Source organism: Ranitomeya variabilis, chromosome 1 (assembly GCF_051348905.1).
Source record: "Ranitomeya variabilis isolate aRanVar5 chromosome 1, aRanVar5.hap1, whole genome shotgun sequence".
Classification (NCBI taxonomy): Eukaryota; Metazoa; Chordata; class Amphibia; order Anura; family Dendrobatidae; genus Ranitomeya; species Ranitomeya variabilis.
In genome coordinates, this window is record NC_135232.1 from 650,704,217 (window position 1) to 650,718,344 (window position 14,128).

Sequence of the window (14,128 nt, forward strand, 5' to 3'; positions counted from 1 at the left end):
GCTGCAGAACACACTGCAGCATGAGCTGCACTCACACACAGAGACCTTGCAGACAGCCGTGAACAGCGCTGCAAGGCAAAAAAAAGCTTCTCACACAGCGATTGCTACAGTAGCCTGGCTAAAGCACAATGAAGCAAATCGCTATCTCAAACTGTCCCTCAGTCAGAACAGCAGCGTTCTGTCCCTAACTGAATTTATGGTGCATCATGACATCATTTCAGCAGCCAATCACAGCCATGCCAGTAGTTACATGCCTAACATGCATAACAGGATGTGCCCACACTTCTTAGGAATCCTCATTGGCTGAATTAAATCAAACTGGCTCATAGCATTATGGGAACTTCCGATTCCGGTATTCGATATTGCCAAAGTATCGGAACTCAGTATCGAAATTCCGATACCGTGAATATCGGCCGATACCCGATACTTGCAGTATTGGAATGCTCAACACTGCATACAGGTTTTCTGCATGACCAACATTGCAGGAGTAATGACTGTCGGGTCTCCGAAATCGCTGGAAAGTGCTGTCAGCGGATTGGCGTTCATAACTGAGACCTCGGCCAAGAACATAGTTGAACTCTCGTGTGTTAGTCTGAAGATAGTCTAGTATTTTGCGCGCTATCCCTATCATTCTTTCCCAGGCACCTCCCATGTGCAAAGAGTGTGGTAGATTGAAAGTCTAGGTGCATCCTTGCTCATTTAGCTACCGTTCGACATTAGTGATGTTGGTCTAGATTGGAAGGGATTTGGAGTTGTCTTGCAGCTCCGACGAAGTTCGTGCCTCAGTCAGAACGAATATGCTTCACAGGGCCTCTGATTGCGATGAAGCATCGAAGTGCATTTATAAAACTTGAAGTGTCCATAAACTCGATTACTTCGATATGAAAGGCTCTGATGGACAGACAGGTGAAAAGAACTGCCCAACACTTTGCTTCAGTATGGAACTTCCTAGTGCATCATGTAGCCACGGACCAAGAACCGAATATGTCTAATCCAACGTTGGTGAAGGAAGGTCAGTACTAAGCTTGTCGGGTGGAAGATTGGCCATCTTCAGATTTTGGAACATGCCACGGAGTTTGCGACACGTAACGCAGTTTAAAATGAGTTTAATCATGTTTCTCTTTGCTATGACTAGCAATAGTCCAGCTGCCCGTAGATTCCCTTCAGAAAACAAATGGCGTTGGTGTCTAACTAAGCCATGAGGATACTGAATGAGCAGGGTTGTGATGTGATGACATCCAGGAATTAGCAGCCCATCTTGGTTGACAATCAGATCGAGCTTCTTCAGCACGCTGTCTCTAGGAACAGGTCACTTGTTGAGATTGTCTATTTCTCCAGTGTGGGTTTCCTTTTGTACAACACGGAGTATTGTAACCTTGGGTCTTTCCAGGTTGGGAGCAGTAAACGCATGCTTGCAGTGATGCCAACCTTTACAAGGTCTCTGACTTGCAGGTAGTGCTGACTTGTAGGATTGGGCTACATGAAGTAGACAAACGATGTCTTGAACAAGTGACTTCCAGGTTGAGAACCTGCTGAACCGATGAGATTCGAGGTGATGACTTGAAATCACTGTATGAAGTGCAAATGCTCGAGGATGGAGTGCTTCGTCAGTATCTGGATCCACTAGTTCAAACGTATCAGGTCTGCTGATGTGGGGCATCGAATTGAACAAAGAGGCAGGGTCTGTGAACTATGTAGTGTCCTTAAGATGACTTGGTGCAACGGATCTAGTCACATGGTCTGCAGGCTTGTGATGAGTAGGTACGTAGTGCCATTGATTAGAGCAGGTGGATCTTCCTATCTTCAGTACCCGGTTGCTGACATAGACATAGAAGCGTTGCGTTTCGTTGCAGATGTATCCCAGTACCACCTTGCTATTAGTGTAGAACTTTGCATCTTTGGACTCCAGATTCATCCCATTTGAGAAACTCGACCAACTCCACTGTAAGGACAGCAGCACAGAGTTCCAATCTGAGTATTGTGTGTTTGCGGAGTGGCGCCAGTTTAGTCCAGCTCATCATGAACCCGATGTGGCTCTGTTCATTTAAGTCTATGGTTTTGAGGTATGCTACTGCTGTGATCGCTTTGACTGATGCATCACAGAAGATACAAAGTCTTTGCATTTTGAATTCTGTGAACGGCACAGGAGCATAAGGTCGCTTCACGCGAAGGTCAGACAAGGCTTTGAGAGACTTCCTCCACTCTACCCACAGGTCTGCCTTTTCTGCCGGAAGTGAATCGTCCCAATCAGATGAAGTCTCTCAGCATCATTTTGCCTTGGATAGTTACTGGAGCTACGAACCCCAGAGGGTCGTATAGACTATTCACAAAAGAAAGAACTCCTCTTCACGTAAAGGGTTTCTCGTCTTTGCTCATCTGCAAGGTAAAAGCATCCATCTTCAGATCCCAAAGCAATCCAAGGCTCTGCTGCATGGGAAGGGAGTTGATGCTTAGGTCTAAGTCCTTTAGATCGCTGGAATAGTCTTGAGAGGGAAAGGCTTCTATCAACTCTCGGCTGTTGGAGAAAATCTTGTGTAGCCTTAGGTTAGACTGAGCGAGCATTTCTTGAGCCCTTTTTAGTAGACTGATTGCAGCCTCATTTGTCGGTGTGGACTTCAAACAGTCATCTACGTAGAAGTCCTTTTTTATGAAGGATCTGATGTCTGACCCATACTATTCTTTGCCCTCTTTGGCAGAATTTCGGATGTCGTAGATAGCGACTGCCAGGGAAGGGCTGTTTCCGAAGATGTGTACCCTCATCCAGTATTCTGCAATGTCTTTGTCTGGGCCATTGTCGTGATACCAGAAGAACCTCAAGTAGTTTCTGTGTTCCTCTTTGACGAGAAAACAGTGGAACATCTCTTGAGTCGAATACCACTCTTATCTGACCTGGCTTCTTAGGATGGTACACTCTGAAGATGGGCAAGTACCAACACTCCTCTGAGTGCCAAAGTGCTGGTGCAATCTCTGCATGGTTGTTCTCGAATATCATCCCCATGAAGGTAAAGAAATGTTCCTTCATCTCAGGTGACTTCTGTAGCTTGTGTCTGAGGGAGGTGAATCGGTTGTAGTCCAGTTCCCTATTGTTGAGCAGGTGTCTTCTCTGAGGTCGAAACGGTAGAGGTGCGACCCAACTGTTCGACTTGTCCTTGACTATTTGTGTATCCATGATGTCCAAGAACATCCTGTCTTCTATAGACATCACTGCCTTGTTGTCTTCCTTTGTCCTGTGTAAGACTGTACATCCTGTGTGGTCTTTTCACCTTCACAGGCATGGTCTTTTTTGGTATTGGTAGGAACTGAGAAAGGACAAGGTAGGGGAGTGCTGCTCAGTAATTCCTTTACCAGCAGACTAATGTGACATGGCTGGTAGAGAGACGGACGTCCATTCTCTAGTGTGCTGGTAAGCATACTGTTGACTGAGGCCGGCTTCTGTGCTCCTCCTAGACAGACGTCTCCTATAATGACCCATCCAAGGTCGAGCCTCTGTGCGTATGGAGCATTCTGGAAGCCGTTGATATATTCTCTAGTCTTGTGGACTTGTAGTATATCTCTTCCCAGGAGTAAAGCTATTGGGGCTTCTGGATCCATCTCAGGTATCAGGTGGGCTATACGCTTCAGAAGGGGGTGATGTGTTGCTACCTCTGGTGAAGGTATCTCAGACCTGTTGTCGGGAATCTAGTTGCACTCCAGGATGGTTGGTAGCTATAGGCAGGTCTGGCCATCTATAGACTCTACCTTGTATCCAATTGCTTTCCTCCCCGCCGTCTCAACAGTACCTGAACACGTCTTCAAGGAGTAGGGAGAACTGGGGCCTACTATGCTGAAGTTTTCAGAGAAGATGGACTTGGCTAGAAACCTGTTACTTTGGTCATCCAGGATTGCATATATCTTGAGCGCTTTGTCCCTGTGGCCTGCTGGGTAGACTCGGACAAGGCAGATTTTTGAACAGGATCTTCCTCCTATGAGTCCCTTACAGATCACTCCGTGAGAAGTAACAACCGGGGTGTCTTCATCAGTGTTTTGCTTTTCATCTTGCTCCTCTGATTGTGACAACACTCATGGAGGTGGTTCATGGTGCAAGGCTGTATTGCGATCCGTGCTGCTGCATTATGCACATTTCACACTAGTTTCACAGTTCGTGGGGAGGTGAGAGGTTGTGTCACAGCATTTGAAGCAGATGTTGTTTTCCTTGAGGAAACCTTTGCGATCCTCCAAAGACTTCTCCCTGAAGGTCCTGCGTTTTAATAGAGGATGTGGTTTCCTGTGTAGAGGACACTGCTTACTGACATCTTGAGGTTTGTTCTCTTCTGGAGGGGGCTTACTCGAATTGTAAGGAAGGCCTGTGGAAACAATATTAGTTTTGTGGACTGCCACGGGTGTCCTACTGGGTTTGACACCGGGGGCAGTGGAACATGACAGAGTGAAGTCAAAACAAGAGTCATTTCTTATCCTAGCTTGTTGGGTGACAGTATCTACGAAAACAGTGAAAGGAGGGAATGGTACGTTATGAGTTTGCTTATATCGTGAACCATATCTAACCCACTTTTCTTGCAGGTTGTAACCCTCCGTCACATACAACTGATCTGACAGGCGCTTCTCTTTTACTTTCATTTCTCCTTCCTCACCAGATTGTGAGGAAAGCCCCTCCCTCCAGGTAGTCTCCTGTCTCTTGAAGGTCTGTGAAACCTGATATCACAGTTGGATTTCAGAGCTTCAGGGGAGAGGATATAGCTGCACAGATCTCTCAGGCTCATTGTATGTGAATACGTCACATTCAGTAAGGTTGGTATTTTATGTTTTTATTCATCACAATAGTTTATTTAGCTTGTTTTATGAATGTATAGCACAAAATGTGAGGATATTTCATAGAAATAAGGGAGATTTTATAAAAGAAAGTGTGCTGCTCAGGCATATACAGTAGTTCCCTAACATATTCCTTCTCTTGCTTCAGACTATTTGGCGGGAGTTTTGAAAAGTTTGTATTTCATAGTTATTAGTTTTATGTTAAGTAAATGTTTTTTTTTGCAACTGATTATGTGTAGTCTCTTTTATTACATCCCTATGAAGGTCACTGATCACTTTTAGAGCACTGAAATTGCAAACATTAGATACTATAGGTATTTTTCCAGCAGGCGCCTGACAGGCACATTGTATGTGAACTCGTTAGTCCGAATATTGTATGTGACGGAGGGGTAAAGAAGTTTTTGTACTATCGGATTGACACTCCTAGCGGTGTCTAAGAATTCCAATCCGGGCAAGTCTCCTTCCTCCTGGGCAACCCGTAACTCTATCAATAAATCACTCAATTCTCTAAGCTTTTGATAACCTTTAGGCCCTATCTTAAAGAAATTATCAATTCTTTTGTATAAAGCATTCTCTATGACTTCTATTCATCAAGTCTTTTACACTTTACGTAGAACTTTGTGTGGATGCTTTATTTTAATGTCTCTTAGTCTTTTGGCATGCTCGACCGACTCGTTTCCAGCCACTTTACTAGGAGATCTAACTCCTCACTACTAGAAAGGTCCAGACCCTGAATGGAGTTCTGGAACGAGGCTCTCCATGACCTATAGTTCTCAATTTTATCAGTGAACTTTACAAGTCCTTTTGTAACTAGTTCTCGGTGGGCAAAGAACTTTGCAAAGTCCATGGTGGCTTGGTCAGTACTGGTACAAGCCGGTGTGTTACAGCCATGTCTAGTGTGTGGTGTATCACCATACCTGCGAGACGCTCCTGGCTTCGGATAGTCTGTATATTAACTTTCCGGTGAAGAAGGTGTCTCTTTAAGGTGGGGCAGGAGCTGTACCTTCTGCTCGGTGGAACAGTAGCTGTGGTGGACATCTCTATGCTGGATGTCTTGTCTGTAGTTCGAGGTTGGATCGCTGGCAATCGGCATAGGCTGGTTGATGAAGTGCACCAGGGCTGTCGTCCATGCCGGAATGTTGATGGACGTACTCTGCGACGCGCTGCGCTGGATCTTGCCACTCTAGATCTGTTCTGAGAATGTTGCTGTTTCTCTCATAATCAGGATCCTTCATGGATTCCAAGTGCTCTGCCTTAGCTATTGCGGCTGCTGTCTCTTTGTCACAAGTCTTTCTAGAGACGCTTGCAGGCACGCACTCTCCGCCTCTTGCTCTGCCTGCAAACGTGCTGTTTGTGCATCTTGATCTGCCTGCAGATGTACCTTTGCTGCTTCGTGCTCTGCTTGTCTCAGCTTTAGATGCATCTCTTGTTCGGCGAAGGAGGACCTTGCTTTGGTCGCTTCTGCACGAGCGACAGCAGCAAGCTCTGCTATTGATGACTTGCTAGAGCCTGCTTGTGCCCTTGTTTTGCGTGAGGATGTGCTGCTTTGAGACATTGCTTGCTTAGCTGCGTACTGCTGAGTATTTTTGTGGGAAACTGAGTGTATACGTGGGTGGGCTTCCATGTGGCAGGAACGGCGCAGCACTTGTTGGCGGGCTGCACTCTCATTCTGTGGCTGTAATACCCGTATGCAAGGTATTGAGGGTGTTAGCGGTCCCATACAGTCTGATCAACTACAGCCTGTGACCGGCTATTAGTTTCACTGAAGGCAGCTGATTTGTTCTTACTGGGTCCTGGACTCTTGTTCCCTGCAGCTGTATGGTGGCTGCTGTAATACCCATGTGCGATGTAGTCTGGGTGGTAGCCTTCCCATACAGTCTGTGCAACCACTGCCTGCAGCGGCGGCCCATTTTTACGATTCTGCCTTCCTCCACATATGATGCTGTGTGGATATCAGCATACAGCTTAACCCTCATCCACTTTCCCAGTAAGCAGACTGTGTGGATTCTAAAGTCTATATTTATTGAGGTAATAATGTGAATGATAATGGTAAAAACTGCAAAGAATAAACAGTATATCAGTACTGACACGTCACAGAAACAACAGCATGATGCAGGGTGCAATTAACATCAGTAGCTGGGACATTATAGAGATATAATGGCAATGTTCTTGCTGCTAGCACTGTTCTACTCTATACAGAAATGCACCTATCTGTATGCAGTGCAAAGAGCATTATAACTAAAGTGGAGGATACAGAGCACAATATGCCTCACTTCACAATATTCTACATGGTGGCTGCATAACGTCTTCCATATACAGATTTTGGCACAAACACATAACTGCATTAAGACTCTCACCGGGATCCGCTGGACAGGAGGAGTGATTGAAGAGAGAGCCAGAAACAAACGTGTATCACTTTAGAAAGCCAGAGAAAAGATGTCTGGAGCTCTTTTTCTCCCAGGGAAGCTAAGGGGGTGGTTCTAATCAGAACACACTACTTCTTAAAGGAGAAATACTAATGCATACAGAAACAGGATATATGGGCAACTAATGACCTCTAAGGGTTGTAACTGGTATTACGCTATGAATCTTTATACTGCTGCTCATAAATGGGCAGAACAAGATCTATATGGAGGAGTGGGACAAAATCCCTGCTGCTGTGTGTGTAAACTTGGTCAAGAACTACAGGAAATGTCTGACCTCTGTAATTGTAAACAAAAGGTTTCTTTACCAAATACCGTATTTTCCGCTTTGTAAGACGCACTTTATTTCCCCCAAATTTGGGGGGGAAATGGGGGTGCGTCTTACAAAGTGGATATACCGCTTACCGTTACAGGCTGGGATGAGGGGGTGTCCGCTGCCGCCCGCCGCCGCTGCCGCCCACCACCGCTGCTGCTGCCGCCCGCCACCGCTGTCGCCTGCCACCGCGGTTGTCCGCTGCTGCCCGGAGTGATGCTGGAAACTCCGGTGCTGCGGGGGGCTCTGGCGACATTTTGTGAAAGACCAGAGCCCCCCCGGCAGTTCGTCCATGCGTTCCTTCCTGTATGACTGACTCCGGGAAAATGGCCGCCGGAATCTCGGTAGATGAGATTTCAGCGCTGAAAAGAAACCAAATAATACCTGGATCCTGACTAAATAATTAAAGAGCCTTAAGGGAATCAGCCAACCTGCTATAAAAAGAAAAGTGGCTCCAGTAAGAGATCCAGCAATATAATAACAGTAATGATAAACCTGTCCTCAGAGTGAAAATACCTTACTCAATGTGCGACATCATTTGGTTTCTTTTTAATCAATTGAGCCACCAATGATTACACTTTGTCCTATCTTGTCATTTTTTCTTTTCTTTTTTTTCTTTTTTTTCTCTTTTCTTTTGGTTTCTGGAGACCTCTACCTGGCTCATATGAAGTATGATATATTTATGCTATTCTTATATTCTTTACTATTGCTGTAGATATGTCGATGCACTTCTCGGTGGTATTTTCTTCCAGGGTCCTTCACTACCATGTGGAATTACACAATATGTGATATACACAGACTGGAGAAATTACTCTATATGATATATTATTTGGTAAAATGTTTGTTTATTATTTATCTTAGACTTCCTTGAAAAAGGCATTAAATTGCCAAAACGTTGGAAATTGTCTGTTAAAATATGACCGGTAGTGAATAAATCCACTGTTGCAAAGCAAAGAAAATTGTGATTTTTTGAGTGCCAGAGGTTTATTTATATATACTTTATGGAGTTTCTTTTACTCATGCAACTCCTTCCCCCATAGCTGACCCCAACAGTTGACCCTGTCTGTAGCTAACCAATTGTTGCTTGCCACAAAACGGACAAAACAACATTTAAAACATGGCAATGCATCGTATAACCACAAGATCTTCAAGGGGAAGTGTTGAAAGCTTCTCCACTACTTTAAACACATGTGATCAGTGCCTTATATGATGAAGTTGGAATATGTATGTATACCATGAGTGTTAACTATTTAGATTTTTTTGCAGGTAATCCAAAATATTCAGTCGTGGAGGCTCAGAAAAGCAGGAAGGCTGTTGTAAGATCTGTCTGCAAGAGCAACAATCTCTCCACCACATCCTTTGTGCTAGACCGTAAAGTAGCAGCTCAGCTATATGTGGAACACCGCCATCGGTTTATATACTGTGAGGTTCCCAAGGTGGGCTGCTCTAATTGGAAGAGAATAATCCTATCACTGAATGAATCTCTTGGCCGCACTCTTTATGAAGTCCAAGTTCACGCCTCAAAACAACTCAAAAAGTTAAGCTCATATCCTCCATCACGTCAGAAAGAGTTTCTAGCAAATTATACTAAAGTGATGTTCACTCGAGATCCCCTAGAGAGAGTTGTTTCAGCCTACAGAGACAAGTTCCTTCATGATAATGTTTACTACGGTAAAACCATTGCAAACCTGATCAAAAAATCACTTGGGATTCAATCTAAAACAAACATTACTTTTGAACAGTTTGCCAACTACATCACTAAAGAGAAGCCTTACTATAGAGACACTCACTGGAAGCCAATGTATCAACTCTGTGAGCCATGCAATATCCAATATGATTTCATTGGCAAGTTTGAAACTTTAGCAGATGATGCAGATTTTGTTTTGAAAATTATAAGGGCTCCCAAAAATTTAAAATATCCCACAATGAAACATCACTCTAATGAGCCCCGTACAAATGAAGACATAAGCATACAGTACCTGGAAATGCTTCCTCCTATACTCTTTAGGAAATTGCTCAGCGTTTACAGCCTTGATTTCTCCATATTTGGTTATAGTCAGACTACTATTTCTAAACTCCTTAAAACAAGCTAAGGGTATGTTCACACGAGTTTTTGCAATGTTTTTTATTTCTGCACCCAAAACCAGAATGGTAAGCGGAAAATTGTCGCATACAATACATGTCTTTCTTTTTAGTTCCTTTTTTACTTTAAGCCTTTTTGCAGTATTTTAAACTGATAAAAGAATTGACATACTGCTTCTTGGCAAAAAAGCATCACAGAAAAAAAACAGTGTGTGCACGCAATTTCAGATATCTCATTGATTATGCTGGTACTGTAAAACACTGCTTGTTATACTTAACAAGTACACTGCATAAAATGCACAACAAAAAGGCTAAGTGTGAACATACCATTACCCTATCAATGTAATATCTTTGACAAGTTAATGTACTGCTTTCATTGTTATGTAGCAATTTAGCAAAATGTTTTACTACAACCATTTTATCATCTTTGATACCCGGGAAGAAACCTACTTAAAAAAAGGCTAGCTAGAACTTGAACAATAAATTATGCAAGAACAAAGAAAGAGTTAATTGTCTAAATAAAATATACGGTATATATGTGAGATGGGGCCAGGGAGGTAGCCATGGCCAAGAGCAATCCCTGTATCATACCCTGGCCCCCTTTCTCTATACAATAATATCTCTTCCTCTGCATACCTGGGTACTGTATCTCTGCGCGATCAGGGTCCCCCTGAGTTGTACTGGGCTCCTTGCAGGCAGTTTCGCAATAACAGAGACACAGCCTGGCTTTACATCATCATCAACAGCTTTAGGCCTCTTTCACACTTCCGTCTTTCTTTTTCCGTCACAATGCGTAGTTTTGTGAAAAAAACGGATCCAGCAAATGTTTCTGTTTTTATCTCATAGACTTGTGTTAGCGACGGATTGTGACGGATGGCCTTCCGTTTCATCCGTCGTGCGCTGGATCCTTCGTATAATTGCTGCCCGTTGGCCAGAGACAACGCACATAGAAACGCTTTTTCTGTAAGTTGGAAAATCGCTCAGTGACTAATCCTGCGCTGTCCGTCATTGGCTATAATGGAAGCCTATGGATGCAGGATCCATTGCTGACTGTCAAAAGCAGGAATCCAGTGACGGATGCAGTCTTTTGAAACTGAGCATGCGTGGAAGAATTTCCCGTTAGGGAAATTCTCTCTCGCTCTCTCTCTTTTTACTTTTGATGCTGCCTATGCAGCATCAATAGTAAAAAGATATAATATTAAAAAAATAAAAAATCGTGATATTCTTACCTTCCGGCGTCCCCCGCAGCCTTCCCGATGCTCGCGATGCTGCCGGCAGCTCCCGTTCCCCGTGATGCCTTGTGAAATGACCCGATGACCTAGCGGTCTCGTGAGACTGCTATGTCATTACAGGTCATTGTCTCGCAAGGCATTACTGGGAACGGGAGCTGCCGGCATCAGGGAGGTTGCGGGGGCCGCGGGAAGTCTGCGGGGGCCACCGGAATGTAAGAATATCACGTTTTTGGGGTTTTTTTTAACATGGGTTGTGTTGTGTATGCGTTTTTACAGTGGAAAAACGTGGTGAAGATGCATACACAACATGTGCACATAGCCTTGACAGATCCGTAAAAAAAAAATGGACCCAGTGCACCCGTTTTTTACAATCTGCACAGGATCCGTGTTTTCAACATTTTGTCAGATTGTGACTGATTGTAAAAAACGGGAGTGTGAAAGAGGCCTTACTCAGCACATCCAAGACATTTCCAGTATCATCCTCAAACTTCACAACAGGCGTCGTTCTTTCTGTCCATTTCCTTTTCTACCTCTCACTAAGCTTGTTCCCGGGATGGACCGTACCTTTCAGTCCTTCAGCGTCCTCTTTGTTCAGACTCCTTGCCTTATGTGGGGGTGTCCTCAGCCACTTCACACTGGATCTAAGGACCGCTGCCCATGCAAAAATCTGCCACATAATGAGTGACCTGCCCATATGGCTTAGCCTCCTTCTTAGCAAATACAGTCCCAGTAATACTGCATCAGCTAGCACTGCTGCTGTTGTTCCTTCAGATGAGAACCGGCCCCGGGATGCTATAGGCTGGGTCTCATTCTCCTTGAATGTTGCGTGGTACGGTGTCGCCCTGGGCTAGCCAGCCCATGTGAGCCACACGAGTGCCCGGCCCCAACTAACTACACCGGGAAGTATGCTACACCTTATCCCACCGTGCCCCTCCTATATTTAACTATCTATGCCCTGTTCCCTTATGCCTACTGTACTATGTGCTAAAATATAGTCTCTGTGCCCCCATCTAGTGGCCGACCTGGGGTAACTCACTTTCTTTAAGTACAATGCAGTGGCAACAGACAATACTTTGCATATCAAACAAAAAAGTTCCAGCAACAGACATCCAAAATCAGGTTATTGAGTGGACGTTAAGAACTTTTATTTCAATGCCTTTAAAAACATGCTGTTAAAATAGTGAGTGATGGATTACGCGTTTCGAACGAAAGTGTTCTTAATCATAATAACCATATCTGTGATCAGTGCAAAATCATAGCTAAATAGAAATGAAGGAAAAGGAAATGAGGTGAGCAATTAGTCATGTAAATGAGACAATTATGCCACTGACACAAAACATAAAAAAATGCATAATATCATAGATCAAATTCCGTCTGTTACACTGTAATATCCATAGAGGAGTGAAACAGAAATGCACAATTCAAAGACTATCATAAAATTGTATTTTATTCAGTTCTTTAAAAAACCCAAAAATAAACCAAATAACCTCAGATGTGAGGGACACAGTGGGCTACAAGCCCCTTTAGACACACTACTAACAAAATTATCAAAGTTGCTGGGACTAGTCTGCAATCACTAGTATAGGAGACAATAAAATGTGACATGGCAAAAATAGAGGAGTATTCAACATCTAACTAATACCGATATGCATGACCTGGAAATATCCATGGTTTTTCATGCTAACATATCAAAGTACTACTATTCCTCATGTGCCACTACAAAATTAGAAATTCCTGAATGTAGAAATATAGACTAAATATTCCCAATTATACTTACAATGTGTGGGGCTGGTGCCCTGTCCCTCCACCCCGACGCACGTTTTGTCCACACTTCTTCAGGGGGTGTGTTGGGGAGGAGAGAGATCCGGTCTTTTAAGCTGCCCTGCTATCAATGGACTGTCTAAGATGGCATCACGTGTGTTGTTAAAGTCACCATGGAGACCTGGCGCGCCACATCATTCCATCTCCCCACCTGAAGTGACTCATCATCACTGGCAGATGAGACGCAAACACTTAGGGAGCCATGGTAATGGCTACCATGTGTGTCAGCTGACCCATAATTGCCAGAGACTTCCAAGTCTCGGGCTGACGGACCTGAATGGCGCGAGCAACTCCTGGCGCTACAAGACTCTGAGACGCTGCTGTAAGTGATAACAAAATTGACTACTGTAGATTGAAACACATTAAAAAAAATAAAAAAAAAACACTGCATAATAGTTACAAAACCTCTCAGTCTCTTAGATTATGTAGCCTAATACATAATTCAATTTACAAATATCCTAGTGATGTCTTACAAGTCCACTCAAGACGATCCTAGCTCTCCCATCTTCATAGACCATCCATAATGATTATCAATCTGTGCTTAAGGTGCATATTATGAGACAGCAGCAACCATAGATGCAGTCCATAAATCTTCAATGGCATTAGGCAAAAAGAAAAAGGGGAATATCTCCAAATAAACTACAATAAAAGAGAACACATAAATTAGTGAAATAGAATAAAACACAGAATCTCCCTAGCCCCTAAATTGTTTTGTTGACAATTACTAATCTTCTAATCTTCTCCTCAAGTCTCTTGATTGCTGTTCAAAGGTGTAGTCATCTGAACACGTCTGCCTTACAAAGATTGGATAATATGCATTTGGCAGATAACATGGTGATGGTTACAGCAGATGTGGAGTCCCTATATTCTTCAATCAGGCATAAGGACGGATTGGCAGCTGTGTCATGGTTTCTTAGGATGAGTAGTCTTGGTACACGGTTGGTGGACCTTCTTCTTTGTTTGTTAGAATTCATTTTGAACTATAATAGCTTCATTTTCAATCAAAACATTTTTTTTACAAAAGCAAGGAATGGCAATGGGGGCTTCCTGTGCACTCTCGTACGCAAATTTGTTCTTGGACGCATGCGAAAGGGAGATCTTTTCCAGTAACCCTGTCTTGGGCACAGAGAAAATACATAATTGGATGCGTTACATTGATGATGTGTGGTTCATCTGGGAAGGCTCGAGACAGGATCTGGAATCCCTCATCACCAAGCTGAATCAAAATGATCTCAATATTAAATTGACGTACAAAGTAGGTAGGGAATTAGAATTCTTGGATGTTCAAATTAAAACCTTATCCAGTGGCAATCTAACAAACAGAGGTTTTTTAGAAAACCAACAGCAACCAACACTTTGCTGTATGCCACATCATCACACCCTACGTCCACCATTAGAGGCATACCAACTGGCCAATTTCTTTGAATAAAACGTATCTGTTCAGATGACTA

The 14,128-nt window shown here is 43.6% G+C and overlaps 1 protein-coding gene across 1 annotated transcript in view; it reads left to right on the plus strand.

Annotated features, from left to right (window-relative positions):
- The window catches only part of LOC143815440 (carbohydrate sulfotransferase 8-like), a 393,970-nt gene extending 383,555 nt beyond the window's left edge, over window positions 1-10,415 (plus strand). Inside the window, exon 3 of the mRNA XM_077294655.1 lies at window positions 8,809-10,415. Coding sequence (XP_077150770.1) covers window positions 8,809-9,635 — 827 coding nt within the window. The 3' untranslated portion in view covers window positions 9,636-10,415. The remainder of the gene's footprint in view (window positions 1-8,808) is intronic.
- Window positions 10,416-14,128: the final 3,713 nt, after the last annotated feature.